The 20,281-nt window shown below is 35.5% G+C and overlaps 1 protein-coding gene across 1 annotated transcript in view; it reads left to right on the top strand.

The window, feature by feature from the left end:
• The window catches only part of Gsk3b (glycogen synthase kinase 3 beta), a 142,246-nt gene that overhangs the window by 109,104 nt on the left and 12,861 nt on the right, over nt 1-20,281 (top strand). Inside the window, exons 9-10 of the mRNA XM_042667341.1 lie at nt 7,565-7,751; nt 18,028-18,126. Of these exons, the coding sequence (XP_042523275.1) occupies nt 7,565-7,751; nt 18,028-18,126 (286 nt within the window). The remainder of the gene's footprint in view (nt 1-7,564; nt 7,752-18,027; nt 18,127-20,281) is intronic.

Here is a 20,281-nt window from a genome sequence, read left to right as displayed (position 1 = left end):
AAAAACAAGAGTCAGGGATTGGTTGGAAGAAAAGAGTTGTAAATTCTGTAGTTAATACTTGCAGGTGTGGGGCTGGGAAGGTGGCTCAGTGGTAGAGTGCTTGCCTTGCATGTCTGAGGCCCTGGGTTCGATTCCTCAGCACCACATAAGAAAAAAGCCGGGAATGGCGCTGTGGCTCAAGTGGTAGAGTGCTAGCCTTGAGCTGAAGAGCTGAGGGACAGCGCCCAGGCCCAGAGTTCAGGCCCCACGACCAGACCCCCAAAAAAAAAAAAAAATACTTGAAGGTGTACTTTAATGATAGGCTCATTAGCTATGAAGTGTAAGGATCTAGTTTAAACATGCCTTTTCCTAATGTTTATGTCTCAGCTTTTCTCTTTTGTAAGATAGTGATTATCTGCCATATCTTTTCTTCTAGTTCTTTAGCAAGTATAGCTATAGTAGACTTAGAAAGGATTATTTAATTTTTTAAGTTTGGAATAAATGTACAAGTTCTTCCTCCAGTATTGTTCTGATGTGTCCTCTCTCCGTCTCTCCCACCCTCAGTTGAGGTTATAGTCATATCAGAGCTGTAAAACAACCTCCTCCCTCCTCATTTTCTCCTTTAGCTTCACATCATTTCAATCCATCCTCGTTAATGTCAAAATTAGGGTTTTTTTTTAAAAGTGTATGTAATACTGCCATTTCTATTAGAGTTCTTCTCTGATTCCTCATAGGTTTTAAGAAAGTTTGGCATTAAAAATATGTAATGAAAGGATGATCCTATATTTTCATCCATACCTTGCCATTATAAGATACTTGGGTAAGCTACAATTCCTAACCTTTTCTTTTCTTTTGTGCTCACACTGAGTCTTGAACTCACAGTATCTTTTCTTGCTTGCTCACAGCTTGGTGAGCCATGCTTCCATCCCAGCCTTTTGCTAGGAGTCTTCTCCTTCAACAGCTGGCCTCCTTTATTATCTTTAAGATTTTCCTTCATTACCATGTTCACCTTCTAACACCTACACCATTAGGAATACCTTTGAACACTTAAAATACATAATTTACAGTATTTAATGTTGTTACATTATTAATGTTTGTTTCAACTGAACTTCTTTTTGAGTATAAGCTTTATTTACTACCATGCCCACCCACCCCACCTTGGCTGTACTTGGGGGCTCATACTTGCTAGGCAGGTGCTCTACTTCTCAAGCCAGACCTATAACTCCAAGTATAAGCAGTTAAAGGATTATATATTTTACTTCTAATCTTTTGGAGAAGATCAGTTTGATAGGAACTATTTTGTGAACAATCAGAGGTTCTGTTGATTTAAGTATGCATTTGTCAAATCATGCTTTCATCTGGTCAGGCCTATAGCTCTTACTGTTTCATCAGTGAGTAATTTTACAATGCTTCATTCAGTGCTGATATCTATATAACTTCAACTTTCTTACTGAGATTTAGTGAATGCTAGGCTAGGATTTTTTGCCTTCCTTGGGTTTATCTTTCATCATAGTTTAGGAACTGCTCCTTTTAAAGGTTATAAAAATACATCTTTTTCAGTAGGCTTGAGCTATATTTACTCTATTATTATTTTTAATATTTTTTTATTTTTGGTCAGTTGTGGGGCTTGAACTCTGGGCTTGGGGGCTGTCCCTCAGCTCTTCAGCCCAAGGCAAGCGCTCTACCACTTGAGCTACAGTGCCATTTCCTATATTTACTTTATATATCCACTTAGTTAAGTACTAAATTCAGACAAAGAATTTACCTGGTTTGTGGACTCTTAAGATTGGTTTTCAGTAACTACTGGTAGTCATTTTTGAAAATATTAAAGTCAATTGGATTACCTTGCATCTAAGTGCATAATTAAATGTGTAAACACCATGTAAGATAGTAAATTTTATTAGTGTGAAGTGGTTTATTAAATTATGTACTACCTAAAAGCACTGAGGTGGTTTGGATTTCCTAGCTAATTAACAGAAACAGTTACTCAGTAGATTAATCAAATTGTCTCACTTTTAATCCTGTATTTAAGACCACAAATTGCAAATAATTTTGGGCTGGGAAGGTGGCTCAGTGGTAGTGTACTTGCCTTGCATGCATGAGGTCCTGGGTTCAATTCCTCAGCGCCACATAAGCAGAAAAAGCTGGAAGTGGCGCTGTGGTACAGTGCTAGTCTTGAGCTGAAGAGCTGAAGGACCGTGCCAAGGTCCAGAGTTCAGGTCCCACGACCAACAAAAAAAGAAAAAAAATTGAAAATAATTTTAAAGGACTAACAGATTAGAGTCAATATTGAAGTTCCTGTTCAGTATATATATGTTCTATCATTTTTTGAAACTAGGGACTTACATTTGTGTATGACCAGAAAAGAGTGTTAGCATTAATTTAAAAAAAAAAAAAAAAAGTGTTAGCATTATAAACTTAGCATGATGTAAACCAGTGAGGAATTACTGTTTTCCAGTCACAGCACTTTTTCTATGTCCTATTAGATTAATTACCATTGACCATAGCCATAAAAAGTGGCCAATTTTATATCTGGTGGACTGCATAATATAATAGAGTTGGTGTGAGATAAGGCTGTGAGAAGCAGGGGAATTTTTGTTTTGTTTTGTTTTGTCTTCTTTTTTTGGTGCTAGTTCTGGGGCTTATATTCAAGGCCTGGACAGTGACCCTCAGCTTTTTTGCTCAAGGCTAGCACTCTACCACCTGAGCCATAGCTCCACTTTTGGCTTTTTTTGTGTGTGATTAATTGGAGATAATGGTCTCGTTGACTTCACTTCTTGGGATGGCTTCGAACTACAAGCCTCCGATCTTAGCCTCTTGAGTAACTAGGATAATAGGCATGAGCCACCAGCACCTGGTTCCTGAGAAGCAGTTTTAATGTTAGTCCTTGATATGGTCTAATATGTATGTGAGTGTTTATAAATGATCGTATTAGAGGGTTTGAGATTCAGTAATAACAATCAGCTTTAGTTTGAACTTTGATGGTCAAAATCTCCCACTAGAAACTACCTTAAAAAAGAGTTACATTCACTTAGAATAGCCAAGGGAGTTCACAGCTACCGGTGAGTGCGTTCTGCTATTTTGTTGTTGTTGTTGTTGTTATTATAGGATATGTAGGGAGAAAATTGAGCCATTTTTTAGTTATCCAGATGCAAATTTATTTTGAATAATTCTTCATTTAATAATTTGTTTGCATTTAATTAATGCTTCAGAGACTTTCATTTGGGAGCGGGAGATGAATTTTTGTTAATTTTTTCCTGTGGACTAGTATTTGCAATGAGAGCTGATATTGTTTCAATTTAAGAAAATACCTTGCTGCATGGGTGAGGTAGTATTTAAATCACTTTAAAAAGTTCATGTCAGTGTTTTGGTTCTTTTGAATTTTTCCTTTCTCTTTTCTTTCTTTTTTTTTTCTTTTTCTCTTACTCGTTTCTTTATTTAGTTTTGCTTTGTTTTGTTTGTTTTATTTTGTTTTTAAGTTTTAGTTTTTAAAGGGGTGTCCATGGCCTTGCTGCATACTTGGCTGGCCATACTTAGTCTGCGCACTAATTATTAGTTGGCCCAGTTGAGTCCTCCTTCTGTCAATTCTTTTAGTATGGCTTCCTATTTTGTTCACCTGGTTGTATTTTGAGATGTTAATTCTGATGGGCCGAATTTCAATCCATGTACTAAATTTTAGTCTGCAGACTAAAAGTAATCCGCGGATTATTTATTTTTGCAAAATATTTAATTCTCCCACTGGAAACTATCTTAAAAAAAAACAACGTTACATTCTCTTAGAATAGCCAAGGGAGTTCACAGCTACCGGTGAGTGAGTTCTGCTATTTTTTGTTGTTGTTGTTATTGTTGTTATTCTCAATACCTAGACATAATAGACCCTGCTACCTCCCTTGCGTATTTGGCTCCGTTGTGCCTAGGTGTTGGTGTACATTGCTATTCATGTCACCTGTAACTGTGACTGTCCCTTAGTTGTTTTGTTTACTGTATAAACTTTTGTTTAGCTTTTGGTGGGTGAATTGGGCATATTTGCAGATGGAATTGTGTTGAATTTGTAGTGCTCACAGCTAGAAGATATTTTTTCAGTGAGTTTTTCCAAAAAAGACAGAATGTTCTATATTAATTTTTCTTAAGTAATGGGTGCAGGGTATGAGGGGGCAAAGCCCACAATAGAGCAAGTAAGTTTATACCCGCACTCCTAAGATGATATGTCAATTTCCTGAAGAGTCCTAAGATAATGTCAGCAAATAAATATCTTTTAGCAGGGAAGTCAATCCAAAAAGTGGAGAATAATCCGCGGTGGCCTGATCCTTCTTAGCTCACACAAAGTAAAAATGTTTGGCTTAAAGTCAAGTAATATAATCAAATGTATTTAATGCTTTTCTCCCATTGCTAATAATTTTGCAAGAAAAATGTTTATACTGTGCAACTGGGACACATTAGTTGTAAAAAAAAAATTAGTATATTGGGAACTTACATATTTAAAAGCAGACTAATATGCCCCCTTCCCAGCCATGTCTGTGGATGATGAATCCAGGTCATAGAAGACCACTTTACTTTGGGAACTTTACTTCTAGATTTCATTTTAATTTTAACTTTTTTTGGTTTTGTATTTTTTTAATAAACACACTGGCATTGGAACATAATAAACTAAAACTTGAAATGTTTCTTTACTGTGCCTCACCATTGCACAAATCAAAACATTTTTACATACACTTGTGGTGAAATAATTTTTAAAATTTGGACTTGCTACTGTGGAGACTGATGTTTAAAGTTAATAACTGTATAAACATTTCCTATGTCCCCCCATACACCATGGATTTCTTATAACAGTGGTTATATTTTTCCTTGCCTGACTATTCTCTTTTGGATTGACTTCCCCTGTTTGGATTATTTCACTGCATTATCATCTTTAGGATTCATCAGGAACAGGACATTTCACCTCAGGAGTTCGGGTATGTACTTATATTTTTTTTTCCCCAAAATTTCAGGGCAGGTTTATAAAATTCAGGGGAAAACATTTTTGGAAGACTAAACAATTTTTCATTCTTAAAATGTAGTCAAGAAAAGCAGTGGAGGTAACTATAGTTTGTTTTCATTATTGGTGTGGTCTAGTATTTCTTATGATACACTTAGAAAAACAGTACCTTAGGTGATCCATTGATGCACAGATTGAATTTTGGAAATTGAGGCATTTTTTAAAGTCATTATTTTTATAAGAATAAATGTAGATAAAGATTCATGAACGCAAAAGTCCTAAGTATTAGGCAGCCAAAATTCATTAGTTGATATCCTTTGGGGTTTTTTTGCTTGTTCTTTTTTTTTCCTTTTATTTCTTTTTCTCTCTTTCTCTCTCTCTTTTCTTTTTTAGAAACAGGAAATTCAGAAGAGCTAGTTTTTAGTATGAACTATAATTTTGGAAGTTGCATGCTCTTACCACATTCCATATTATGGTCAGATATCTAAAGGCTGGGAGGTGCTTGGTTTTGATCCCAACTGATTGTCCACAAAGTACTGAACCAAGACATTTCTCATCAAGACTTCTCAAAGGGTTTAAAATAACAATCTATACTTTTTAAAAGATTAAATTATGATTTTAATATTTCTTGGAATGAGCAATTTTCTTTATTGCTTTCTAGCTCTGACTCCATGTGTTAGAATTTCCTGACAAAACACGCTTATCTATGTCTTTCTACCAAAATGAATGATCATTTATAGCCAGAAAAACAACAGATAGGTTAGCATTCTTTAAGTTAGAAACAAACTGACAGTGATACTTTATTAATTAATACACTTAACACAAAATCCTCATTAATGTAAACATGGAAAGTTTTACTTAAAATGACTTGCCATCTTGCTAGTTTATATTTGAATGTTAGCAGGAAATGTTTTTACTTGTGCAAGAGTTAAACATATTAAATAATATGCAATAACATTAAGATGTCTTTGACTAAGGCAAATAAACGTACTCAAAGGCATAAAAAGGCAAGGCCTTCTAAACAAAGCCAACAAATTAACTAAGACATATCCAACAGATAAGTTCCTAAGATCCTACTCTATGCAGTTTCTCAATTTCCATTGAAATAAGCATTTTCAGTAATAAACTGTATAAAAGCAAAAAAATCAAAAACTAGTTTTTACTGATTTTGTATAAAGTACTCATGAACAGTCTCCTGGATAGCTTACAAACTCTGTAGTTATCTGCTTTCAGCCTGAATGAATAGCCAGAAAATGTGAGCCGTTTTCATTGGGAAACCACAGCCCCCCAGAGTCCTTTGTTCCCTATCACAGTGTGCATGCCCTTTCATTTATGTGTGCCTGCTTCACTTTATGTATCTGCTCACCTTCCTCGCCACACCTTTTATTTACTTGTATATTCTATCAAGATATTTCATTTTTCTGTAGTTTCAAAGGCTTTTTGTCCATATGCTTATATTTATTTCTATTTCTTTTCCTTCTGTTTTAATCCTTTTCAAATGGCTATAATTTAGAACAAGTATATTTTGTCATCATTTTGTGTATTGATTTGTTTTAAAGTACAGTGAGTAGAAGAAAGTTATCTATTCTTTAAACAGGTTAGTTTAAGTACATTTTGCTTTGTATAATTTGACTTTTTCTGTAACTTGATGACTCATAATGATGAATCCATTTTTTTTCTTGCTGATTAAAACTCTAGAACATTTATTCAAATACATTCAAATGAAAGTAATCTGTCCACATTTCATGATAATAGCTACTTGAGAAAACAATGTCAGGCAGTTCATCAAAACATAAGTACTCAAGAATTACTTCAAATAATGATAGGCTTTGATTATGGAAGAGATAATACCAAAGTATTAGCATTTATGGAACTAGCGTAATAGCTATTTATTCCTTTTTTAAAACAATGATTGCCAAATTAGAAGAGTGCCATCCATTATCAATAATTATGTAGTTAAAGATAATGCCAAAAATCCTTTATTTACTGCCACAAGTTGAACTAGTTGTGAGCATGTGTGTGAACATGTGTGTGTGTGTATGTATGTATGTATGTATGTATGTATGTATGTATTTGCTCGAGCTTGTGCCAGTCCTGGAGCTTGAACTCAGCCCACGCACTATTCCTGAGCTTTTTTTGCTCAAGGCTTCCGCTTGAAACCACAGCTCGTCCTCCAACTTTTTGATGATTAATTGGAGATAAGAATATCATAGGTTTTCCTGCCTGGGTTGACTTCAAACTTCAATCCTGGTTTCACCCTCCTGCGTAGCTAGGATTACAAGCATGAGCCACTGCTACCCAGCTCAAAATTAATTTTTTAATATTCTACTAGTTGTATTTACCTCCAGAACTTAGCCTTCATATGTACCTTTTATATTTTATATGGAAGTTTGATTGTAGAGCTTATGATTAGCATATGTAGATTTTTCTCTGAGCTTTTCTCATATAGTTCACATTGTTTAGTAAATCACATGTGATTAACCTGTCACTCTAGATGGTTCCTTTCTCAAATGTAACCTTGGTTTTATACATGGTGGGAATTCACTCAGTACTGAGAGGGCTATTTGCTTAGGTTCCTATTAACTCTTATTTCCCTTCTTTGTACTCTAGGTCTTCCGGCCCCGAACTCCACCAGAGGCAATTGCACTATGTAGCCGTCTCCTGGAGTATACTCCAACTGCCCGACTAACACCACTAGAAGCTTGTGCACATTCATTTTTTGATGAATTACGGGACCCAAATGTCAAACTACCAAATGGGCGAGACACACCTGCACTCTTCAACTTCACCACCCAAGGTATTTCAGACACTTAACTCTTTTTACTGTTTCTGCGAAGCCTATACCCTTAAGCTCTAGATGAGAACAATGGATATATTAAATACTTTCAGAGGTAGGAAGCACCCTCAAATTTGTTAAGCAAATCTTTTTATGGTCTTGAACAAAACAGTGATGAGAAAAATTTTAATTAGTCCATTTTCCCTCAGCCTTAGCAGTTATAAACAACTTTGTTTAGAGATTTTAATGAGTTAGGCTTTTTGCAAATAAGACTGATGTACAATGTAACACTTGGGTTTGAATCTGAAGCTTAAAACTGTTAATCATTTCTTATTTCTCACATATTACATCAATTATAAAACCCAGAAATAAATTAGCAGCTGTATTTGTAGAAACTCAGTGATCTTGTAAAAGCAGAAATTGAACTATAACCCTATAAACACATTCTAAGAACTTGTATAAAAAAATATATACAGAGAAATTCCAATTTCTTTTGGAATTTGACACCACTGCTGCAGAAAAATATTGAAAGGAAAACTGAGTTTGTGTATTCATTTGTCATTTCTGAAAAGCCTAGTGATAGTCATTTCTTCTCCATTTTTTTTTTTTTTTTTTTTTTTTTGGGTCCAGTCGTGGGGCCTGAACTCTGGGCCTGGGCGCTGTCCCTCAGCTCTTCAGCTCAAGGTTAGCACTCTACCACTTGAGCCATAGCGCCACTTCCGGCTTTTTTTTCTTTTTGCTTATGTGATGCTGAGGAATCGAACCCAGGGCCTCAGGCATGCAAGGCAAGCGCTCTACCACTGAGCCACCTTCCCAGCCCTTCTTCTCCATTTTTATGTTCACTTTTTCCCCTGATTATGATGCCCCAAATGATCTTTTTTTTTTTTTTCCCTTAAACTGACCATAAAAAGATAAAATAAGAAAGTAAATAAATTGATTGAGTTTGTAGTAAGGTTTGGACTAGAAAATACTGAATAGATTATATCAAGCTTTCTGTTGACTAAGAAAGAAGTATGTTTCCTTTATTTTAAGGTGAATGTTTTTCCCCCTATATTTAAACTTTGCTAAAATTGAATGTGAGAAGATGCATAATCTCAGCAGTAGATATCTATGGAAGACTTGAGTTAATAGTAAAATAGATGTGTATAGTTTAGTTGATTGTAAACTCCATTGTCAATATTATATACCTACTAACAACACTGATATTGTATTCTCAAATTATATTTTAAAAGGAATATGCAGATATCCTGTGACTATTAATTCTGGCTAATTAAAACTGGAAACCATCTGAATGTTACTTGGAGTCCTGGTTACTCCATTTTAAGAATATTAGTATATAGGGGTAGGATGCACAAAGAAGCAAAATTAAATATAGAGGTTGGAAAAGAGAAGTGAACATAACATACCTTATAAAGAAAAAATATAACAAGTCAGGTGTTGGTGGCTCATGCCTGTAATCCTAGCTACAGGAGGCTGAGATCAGAGGATCATGGTTCAAAGCCAGCCCAGGCAGGAAAGTCCATGAAACTCTTTTTTTTTTTTTTTTTTGAGAGAGAAAAATTATACACATTTATTTATTTTTTATTGTAAAAATACTGTACAGAGCGGTTACAATTACATGGGCAAGATAATGAGTACATTTCTAATCAAGCATTGTAGCCTCCTCCTTTGTTTCCCCTTCCCATCCCTTCCCATCCTCTCCCCACCCCTTCACCCATTCTCCTCCGCCGCCCCCCCCCCCCCACCAAAGTTGTAAAGTTTGTTTTCCACATAACGACTTGTACCTCTCATTGTTGCAATGGGTCCACCTGTATCCCTATTTAAATGATTTGTTTTTTCCCTTCCCCTCCACAAATTATACCAACATAAAATACAGTTAAAACAGGGATTATACCATGGGGGAGGGACATGCAAAGCAACAAAGAAATCATCTTATAAATGTGTTAGAAACAATCACCTGAAAGAAAAAAACATTTGAATACATATCTTAGGGTTCATTTCCCTAATACCAACTTATCTGACCTTTTCTGCTTGACTCAGACATATACTAGTTATTGCAAATAAGGGAAACCATGGGACCTGTGTTTCTTTGGGCCTGGCTTACTTCACTTATTATAATTTTTTCCAAGTCTTTCCATTTCCTAACAAATGGGGCAATGTCATTCTTTCTGATGGAGGCATAGAATTCCATTGTGTATATATACCACATTTTCTTGATCCATTCATCTACTGAGGGGAATCTGGGTTGGTTCCATATCTTAGCTATGGTAAATAATGCTGCAATAAACATAGTAGTGTTAGTAGCTTTAGTGTGGCCTTGTTTGTGATCATTTGGGTAAATGTCCAAAAGTGAGCTCTATGTGGAGTCTTTTGAGGAACCTCCATACTGCTTTCCAAAGTGGTTGAACAAGTTTACACTCCCACCAACAATGCAGTAAGGCTCCCTTCTGTCCACAGCATGAAACTCTTATCTCCAATAAACCACCAGAAAACTGGAAGTGGTACCGTAGCTCAAGTGGCACTCAGGCCCAGAGTTCAAATTCCACGACTAATAATAATAATAACAACAACAACAACAGTTCTTTCTACAGATTGAAAAATTGAAAGTAGTAGCATACTGTTTATAAATGGTAAGTATTTGAACTTAGTTACAGGACATATGTTTTGGGTGTAGAGACTGAATAAAATTATTCATGAGTCAGTGATTAAATGTTCAGCTCAAACAGTGGAACAATTTATTTTCAAAATATTAATCTCTATACCCAGATTTTCAAAAGAAAGCTAGATAGGGTCAGATCATGGGTAGATAGTTTTATTCCCACTTGACAAAACATTAAACTGACTGTGGACCTCTGTCAAGCAAAGTTCCTATGATCCCATGCCATAAAGTTTTTGACCACTTGATAAAATAAATTTAAAAATTTTAAATCTTAATGTTTTTGTTTCAATCAAAAGTAATTCACTTTCTAAAAATGAGGGAAACATTGAAAACACAGTACAGAGAAATTGAAATCACAACTCCCAAATGGTTCCTGTTAGCATTCAAAATAATCTCTCATTATGTAGTATTTTGTAATGTAGTTCTCAAATTTTATTTTCTAACACATATACTGATAATCTTTAAATATAAAATAATCTCCCATTTTTCCATCGAGATCCAAAATAGGTTTGTTAATTTGAATACTCTTTAAGTTCTATATTACATCATTTTTTATATACCAATTTAGGAATTTTGCTTTTTTGACATATCAACTTTCATAGAATAATCATACTCAAATTCTTTAAGTATATCTTACCTGTGTCTTTATAATAAATAGAATTGTGTTTGAACCAGTTTTTAAGGTTGACACCTGAATTTTTTTAATATAAAGCACTCTTTAAACTATGTAAGGAAAAGTTTAGAAGTACCCATGTCCAAATTTTAGATATATGTTATCTGTACAGTATAACTGGACCTTGTTCTTATTGTTGTTATTGTTGTAATTGTTGTTACTTTGTCAAATGACAAAGTTTCATAAACTGTCATTGGTTAAGGCTTTTTTACACTCTCCTTACCAAAAAGAACTTTGTAGTTCAGGATAAACTAAGGAAGAATACTCAGTGTCATCAGGTATATGACTTGGTAAAAACTCAGATATTAAATACTATTTATGACAGGTAGATTCTGGAAGGTAATTCTTTTATATTGAGAAATATTTGGTGTACATTCATCATTGTACATGTGCATGTGAATCAAAATTGACCTACTCAGGGCTAAGATTGTACCTCACTGATAACCACTTGCCTAGTATGTGTAAGGCTTTTGAGTTTGATCCTCAGTACTAAAAGAGATAGCAATCATTTTAATTAATCAAGTTTAAAAATCCAGAGTTAAAAAACAATTTGGTTATATGTGATTGTAATTCAGCTACTTGTGAGGCAGAGGCAGGAGAATCTCAAAGTTTGAGGCCATCTTGAGTAAAGTTAATGGGAAATAATGGCTCAGAAACAAAAATGGACAAAAGGGTTGGGGCATGCCCTGGCTTTGATTCCCAGTACTACAAATAAACCCTCCAGAACTAAGTTCAGTCACTAGCTAAAATCTTCCATTGTTGTCAAAGAAAAGAAAACAATCCCATAAATTTTTCTAAGCTTTGCAAAAACACTGAAGTCTTCGTGTATTAAGCATGTTTTTGAAAAGCAAACAACTTATTTAGTACATTTACAGTGTTATTCAGCAATCAAAATATTTTCATTGCTCCTGAAGAAAACTTTGTTTCCATTAAGTGGTGACGCCCCAGTTATTCATCTTTGGGCCCCAGGCAGCAGTATGTTTCTGTCTCCATGGATTTACATATTTTTGTAAAAGCTTTATATGTAGGAGCATCAAATAAATTGATGTCAGAATGATTCTCTAATACTTTATAAATAATCAAGAAGAATATCATTTCTAGGTAATTAGGCTACCCCCTTCTGGCATTGAAATCAGAGATTAAAGGAAAGATTCTGCAAGAGAGCTCAAGAAAATTCAAAATATGCTAAGATGGGGAAAGGAAGATTTAATTTAGAAAACTATGCTACTAATGACAAAAAAAGTGACTATTCGGGGTTTTAGGCTAAATTATCAGTTTTATATGAAGATTATTGTAATTTTTCAGAACTTTAAAAAATTCTAGCATTTTGCTAGATATATTTTTTTTAATGCTAATACATGAACTTCACTTAAACCACTTGCCAGGAATTAAATTACCCGGTCTAATCCTGCTGTTGTGGAAACACTGCTAATATTTTATATTTAGACTACAACATTTTAAAAAATTTTTCTGGCTGAGTATGGAATGGTACAATCAGTATTAGGAAGTTGGACAGGGATTTCCTGGACACCTTGAATTTGTTAGGAAAGAAGATAAGCTGTCAACTAAAGAATATCTACAAATAACATTAGATTGCAGCAGAAAATCAAGGAACACTTTTGTAGCTTTAAATTAGTGTACACAAATGAACAAGTCTCTCCACTGTTAGGTCATTTAAGTTTTTTTATGTAAAGAAAAATAGTGGCCTTTAACCATTTAGATAATTACTGACAGTTTTCACATATCTGTAAGAAGTATGATACACATAAATTGATCTCATACTACTTATGAATGAAAAGGGAAGTCTCCCTGCTCATCAGCTCCCTTCTGGGGATATGAATTTCAAAGCTAACAAAGGAACAAAATTCATCTACCTGATTTCTTTCTTAGGGTTCACGTACTGAATGCTAATCTTAAATTTATTCTTAGCTTTTATACAATAGTTTGAACAAATGTACATGACCACCACTGCTACCTGCCTCCACCACGCGTGCACGCATGCGCACGTGCGCACGCGCATGCACACACACACACACACACACACACACACACACACACACACACACACACGGAAAAACAAAAACACAAGGAAAGATTTTTACCTACTTCTTCCTTACCAATAGACTTGGGAATCTTACTTTGAAGAATAAAAGGTTAGATTAAAAGAAACCAGGTTTGTTCACTAGATTTAGGTTTGTTATTTCATTTTAAAAGATTACTAGACAGGATTGAATTCATTTAATCCACCTTTCATGGGAATTTCTACAGTATAACAATAGTGAAACAAATTTTATTTACATTTGGATTTGGTTAACCTTTTGGTTGATATTTGTCTTCGTAAGTTGATATATTTCTATGTTTCACATATCATTTTGCTTTTTTAAAAATGTGCATAAAATGTTTGGTTATGGATTATGTAACTATTTCTAAACCATCAAAACATGTAATTTTCTATTATAAACTATAGGGTTCCCCCCCTATAGACAAGCACCAGAGATTAGGTGCTGTCCCGTAGCTTGTTTGCTCAGTACTGGTACTCTACCACTTTAGCCACAGCTCCACATCTGGCTTTTTGGTGTTTATTGGAGAGAAGAGTCTCATGAACTTTTCCTGCTCTGGCTAACTTCAATCCACCATCCTTGGATCTTACCCTTCTGAGTAGCTAGCATTACAGGCATGAGCCACCAGTGCTCAGCTTTGTTGTTGTTATTGTTGTTGTTGTTTCGCTTTTTAACAAATAATTTTCATGGCAAGTGCAACTACTTGAAAAAAATCCTTACCATGACTTAACTTTCCTTGTCTTTTGGAAGCTATTGCCATCTTATTTTTTATAAATATGTCTCTAATAAGTTAACCATCTGTCTCTGACCCTTCCTGTCTTTCAGTTTTTGTCTCTCTACTCCTAGTACTAATGATCAGTAAATAAATAGTACCTAGCTTTTCAATTTCAGCCTCTGCTCTGCCTCATCCATACATACATGCTTTCTGATCCTGAGAAGTGCTGTTGCTTTGCTGTTTCTATCTTCTAAAATGCCACTGGTTTTATATTCTTTGGCTACAGATTGTGTCCATACTCACAGCCTCTATTTCCTTATTGTTTATTATGGGGGTTTTACAGTAATTGGAAGTAGTAGTAATCATTGGGAATAAAATCAAAGGGAGCCATTTTGAACTAGCTGTGATAACCCCATTAGGAGTGCTTATAGTCTGCTTTCATAAAAGATGCAGATTTGTGGAGAGAACAGGACTATAGGAAGAGTGCACAGGCAATAACTATGGCATGTGAACTGACATTTTCTGAAATAGTAAAGACCAAACAGGTAGATACTGTGTGTTCTTAAAGAATGCTTATAATTTGGAAAAGAACAAGGAAATACAGGAGTTGTAAAACCAGTAATGCTTATACATTTTATAATTCTTAATGTTTTAAGGGTGTTTGACTTAAAAGAGTTAACAAAGACCCTCAGGTCTTTGGAAGTGTCAAGGCCTTCAGGATCCTGGAGCATCTCCCTTTTCCTTTCTTTCCCTTTATTAGCAACCCCACTTTCCCTATCCAATTCAAGAATAACAGTCTATTGAAACTTTGAAATTACTGCAAGAGGCAGTAGGTGAAACACTAGAACTAACTCATAGGAATAGGCAGAAATTATTTGAAGAGTCCCAGGTGCACATCAGATAGAAGAAAGACTTGACAAATGGAATTACATCAATATTTTTGCACAGCAAATAACTACAAACACTACAATAATAAACCTCGTGTTTCCCTTTTTTCAAGCTCATTTCAATAAGCATCATTTTATATGGTCATATACACATAGCTATTGAGCCACTGTGATCCTCTCCTAAGAATAGTCTCCTTTGTTCTCACTGTGCAGATGCTTAGACTGCTGTTTAATTAATCGTGTCCTAGTGTAATTATTTGTCTTTTATTATCCATTGGATTAACTTGTAGATATATAGACATATTCTAGTTATTGTAAATAAGGGAAACCAAGATATAAAGGACCTCTATGATGAAAACTTTAAAAACTTGAAAAAGGAAATTCAAGCAGATTTAAGGAAGTAAAAAAATCTCCCATGGTCTTGGATTAGGAGGATTAACATTGTAAAAATTGCAATACCGTCCAAAGCTATCTACAAAGTCAATGCAATACCCATCAAAATTCCTACAACACTTCTCAGTGATATAGAAGCAATCCAAAAATTCATATGGAAAAATGGAAGACTCCAAATAGCAAAAACTATCACCTTTCTAATAACAATTTTAAAAAAAAGAATGACATTCTACTCCTATACCTAAGGAAAATGTCCTGTACCTACATGTGCCTGTACATATACATACCTTTACCCAGACTAAGACAGAAAACCAGCATGGCCACACCTCAGCATGCAATTACAGGATAAGTGAGTTGGGAAGAGAGTAAATTAATTAGGGAAAATGGGCCATAGGATATTAACTACAGGTCCCTGATACTCAGGTTCGTTTATAAACAGAAGCTTTGTCAAAATGTGTTATAGTAATATCTTTGATCATCTTTCCACTCTTTAGATTTTCCTTCAGATTGGGAATATAGTTATAGAGAACTTTTCATAGAAAGGGCTCCTATCCTAAATAGGTTGAATGCCTTTCTTGTCAGCTTGTTTCAGTGTCTAAATTTATTTTGATTAGACAAGGGTAATTACATTTTTCTCTACATGTCCTGAGACCTAAACCATTGTTTTAGGTTCAGTGTTAGATGGATGTGTCTGTGGGTGTGTGAGTAGATGAATGGATTTCTATTTTAGGAGATTTTAACTGTAATTGGAATGGTAAGTCTAAACTAATTCTAAATTATTGAAAGATATTCACATTCTATATTAGTTCTTTTTATATTCCTAGAACCATAAAGTCATCAGCCATGGCCATTTACCAGAAATTCTATCTTTTTCCTGGATAAAGATTACAGATTAAACTTTTTCTGACTTGAAAGTAAAATATCATAGAATTTTTTTATTGCTCAGTGAGAAAACTGTCAATCTGATTGTGGGAAACAAAAATGGTATCTTTTTTTCTCTCTGTCTCTCTCTTGTTCTCTCCATCTCTCTCTCTCCTCTCCCTCCCCTCCTTCCCTTACCTCCCTCTCTCCTTCCCCCCCCCCCCCCACCCCCCCCTCTGCTAGTTGAACTCAGGGCTGGGCACTGTCCTTGAGCTTTTTTGTTCAAGGCTAGCAGTCAACCACTTGAGCCACAGCTTTTTTTGGTGGTTAATTGGAGATAAAGAGTCTCATGGATTTTCCTGCCCCATCTGGCTTGAGTTGTGTGATACTCAGATGTCGGCCTCCGGAATAGCTAGGATTATACATCTGAGCCAGCTATCTTTCTGGGAACAACCATTGCTTGAGACGCTGGACTGATTTTTCCCATTCAATGAAAAAAGAGAATGAATAGTCTTTTTTTTTTTTTCCATTTCATTTTTCTCATCCATTTTCTATAAGCCATGATATCAGTTTCTTTCTTTCTTTATCAGAATCTAGTATCATTTAGAATCTAATTAAACAGTTTTGATATTTAAATAGTAAGCTAAGTAAGGGCTTTACACCGCACGCCGCACAGCATTTTACAAACTAAAGCATTGAGACACTCATTTCCCTTCCTAGGGACTTAGAGGGGAGTGTGGTTGGAAATAGCTGAGTACATAGATTTGAAGTTGTTTTCAAGTAATGAAAATGTTTTAGAATTAGATAGAAGAGACAGTTATATAACATTGCAAATGTATACAATGCAACTGAATTGTACACTTTTTTTTTTTTTTTTTTTTTTGGTCCGGTCGTGGGGCCTGAACTCTGAGCCTGGGCGCTATCCCTCAGCTCTTCAGCTCAAGGCTAGCGCTCTACCACTTGAGCCACAGCGCCACTTCCGGCTTTTTTTCTTTTTGCTTATGTGGTGCTGGGGAATCGAACCCAGGGCCTCATGCATGCAAGGCAGGCACTCTACCACTGAGCCACCTTCCCAGCCCCACTTTTTTAAATGGTTGATTTTTATGTACTATGTGAATTTTATCTTCATTAAAATCACTATTTCCTAACTTTTCTTAGTTCACACTATGTCTATAAATTGTCAGACTTATAGCTGAGAGGATAATATCTTCCTGTAGCTAGTATGATCATATAATTTATTCCTACAAACTTACAATTACAAGAGTGAAAACAGGCACTCACCAGTTCTGGACTTGAGTGCTGGACTAGCAGTCAAAAACTAGTCACACTTTCTAAAACTAATGCCAGAGTCATATATACATACCCACTCAATGTCTTAAAATAATTTATTTCAAGAACTTGATTCTTTAGACAAAGCTAGATTGTATACAGTTGGCAGAGATAACCTTCCTACAAATGGGTAAAGAAGACTATTCCAAACATTGTAATAACAGTCTTTTTTTGCCAGCCACTGTCTTGGCTGCTCAAGGAGGCTGAGATCTGAGGAATGCAATTTAAAACCAGTCCGGGCAGAAAAGTCCATGAGACTCTTATCTCCAATTAACCACCAAAAAAAGCCAAAAATGGAGCGATGACTCAAGTGGTAGAGTGCTAGCCTTGAGTGAAAAAGCTCAGGGAAAGCATCCAGGTCCCAAGTTCAAGGCCTAGGACTAACACAAAAAAGTAGTCTTTTTTTTAATGACTAATTAATTAATTTGTTTGTTTTTTTTACTAAAAAACAATTTTTTTTAAATCTTGATTTCAGTTGTACCTAGGTAGGTCTTAAACTGTTGGGTGAATTGTCTGTACGTTCAGTTCCATCTGCCTACATATGCAGGTGCAGTGACACACTCACATGCCCTGCTGTGATTCCTAATCAAGTGCTGCCATAGTAGGCCAGTGAGAAGTGGAAACATGTTACTAATAGGCTTACTCTGAAGCTTTTTTAAGTCTTTTCACATATAAAGTAGAGATGAGTGGGCTCTAATTTTTTTGTCTTTCATTCTGTAGAACTGTCAAGTAATCCACCTCTGGCTACTGTCCTTATTCCTCCTCATGCTCGGATTCAAGCAGCTGCTTCAACCCCTACAAATGCCACAGCAGCCTCAGGTGAGGAAACATGAGTCCTTTCTATTTAAAAAATTTTGTATTTCTTTAAACAAACTATGATTGCCTCCACCTCATGTAATGAGTATGAACTTTTTTTAAACTGAGACAAGTTGCATATGGGGTATAATTTAATATGTCTCTCCATTGGTAGGTACAGTGCACCTGATGAGAGCCATTCCTTCTCCCACCAGCCACATTGTTTCTCGCTTCACTTTTCACATATCCACATGGATTATTAGGTCTTATTTGTCTACTATCTATTCTGTTCCCTTTTCCATTCATCCACCTCCTTTACATCTCCCTCATTCAAGACATGTTTCAACTTCCCGATATTCATTTTGACTGTCTTAATTGTACAAAGGATTTGCACTGTATTGTTTCACCCCTGCATATATTCCTCTCTAGTCTACCTGATCATGTTTATGTGCATATGCCCCTTTATGTGTTTACATGAAAGATTATTTTTTGGGCCTAAGTTCACACATGGGAGAAAATAAGTACTTTTTGTCTTTCTAAGCCTGGCTTACTTCACTCAATATGATTTTTTTTGCAGATCTAGGTCCCCACAGATGACATAATCTCATTATATATTTTAAAGTACCAAAAGTCTAGCCAAATGAGTAAAATAGAATAAATTTACAAAACAAAAACATTCCTAATGTTTGTGATTTATATATTGATGTATATATGTTTGATATAAAAAAATTTTTTGCACAGGGTCTCAGTGTTTTTGCCCAACACCAGCCCCAGACCTCAATCTACCTACCTATGCCTCTCATGTAGCTGGGCATGAACCACAGCATCCAGACCCTGCTCGGTTTTAATCTTTTAAAATGTTGGCTATAAAGTCTAAAAATTGTTTCACTGAGCTGGGCACTGGTGGCTCAAGCCTATAATCCTAGCTACTCAGGAGGCTAGGATCTAAGGATTGAGGTTCAAAGCCAGCCCAGGCAAGGAAAGTCTGTGAGACTTGTGAGATCTTATCTCCAATTAACTACCAGGAAACCAGAAGTGGTGCTGTGCTGTGGCTCAAGTAGTAGCCTTGAGCTAAAGAGCTCAAGGACAGCACTTGGACCCAGAGTTCAAGCCCCACAACTGACCAAAAGAAAAACAAAAAACAAAAAAAAACGTTTCACTGTAGTATGTATCCTACCTCCCAGGAAAAAATCTAGGAAGAAATCTCCTTTTTGCCTAATTCCAGTTACATTAGCACATGTTCTCTCTGGAGAAAGTCACAAGACCCTTCAGTTCTATCAGTGTCTTATTTAACTAATCTATAAAATGGAATAGCAGTACTGTCCCAAAGTAATGCAAAAATCAAATATGTTCAAAAATAAATAAATCAGTTACAAAACCAAACACTATGACCATGTCTATTTAGGACAAAAACCACTATGGCCTGTTAATTTAGATGAGCCATTTATTATTGTATTGATTGCTCACAATAAGAAATAAATCATAACCCTAAACACATGGTTAGTTATTGAGCTCATTTCCAGAATTAGAATTTAGATTGTTTATAAAAATGATTACTTATAAAAGTAATTGTTAGGTTTTGAATAAGAATAATAACCTTCCTTTTCTTATTTTTTTAGTACTGGAGTTTGAACTCAGGGCCTTATACTTACTAGGCAAGCTTTGTACTGTTTGAGTCATACCTCTGACCTTAGAAATTTCTTAATTTGAAATACTGAACTAGTTCATTATGATTGCAACTCAGGTTCTAGAGCACATTGTATGCTTAGAAAGGAGTCTTGGGGGGCTGGGAAGGTGACTCAGTGGTAAGTGCTTGCCTCCAGGCTTGAGGCCCTGGGTTCGCTCAGCACCACATAAACAGAAAAAGCCAGAAGTGGCACTATGGCTCAAGTAGTAGAGTGCTAGCTTTGAGCTGAAGAGCTGAGGAACAGTGCCCAGGCCCATAGCTCAAGCCCCATGACCAACCAAAAAAAAAAAAAAGGAGTCTTTGGTACCAGGGAGGATTTCATGTTACTCTGAGCTTTGTAGTGGCTAAAGTAAATTAAGGAAGTGCTGTTATTCATTAGATGAAAAGTATATTCGTGATTTAGAAGAAGCAGTGTTGGTGCTTGAGATTTTTTCCCCTCCAGATGTTATATATAGTAACAAAAGAAATATAAAAGTGACGTTCTCATTAGTA

Source organism: Dipodomys spectabilis, unplaced genomic scaffold (assembly GCF_019054845.1).
Source record: "Dipodomys spectabilis isolate Male_0828 unplaced genomic scaffold, ASM1905484v1 ptg000017l, whole genome shotgun sequence".
Lineage (NCBI taxonomy): Eukaryota > Metazoa > Chordata > Mammalia > Rodentia > Heteromyidae > Dipodomys > Dipodomys spectabilis.
The sequence above is the reverse complement of the archived record's forward strand: the minus strand, read 5'-3'. Positions and strand labels throughout refer to the sequence as shown.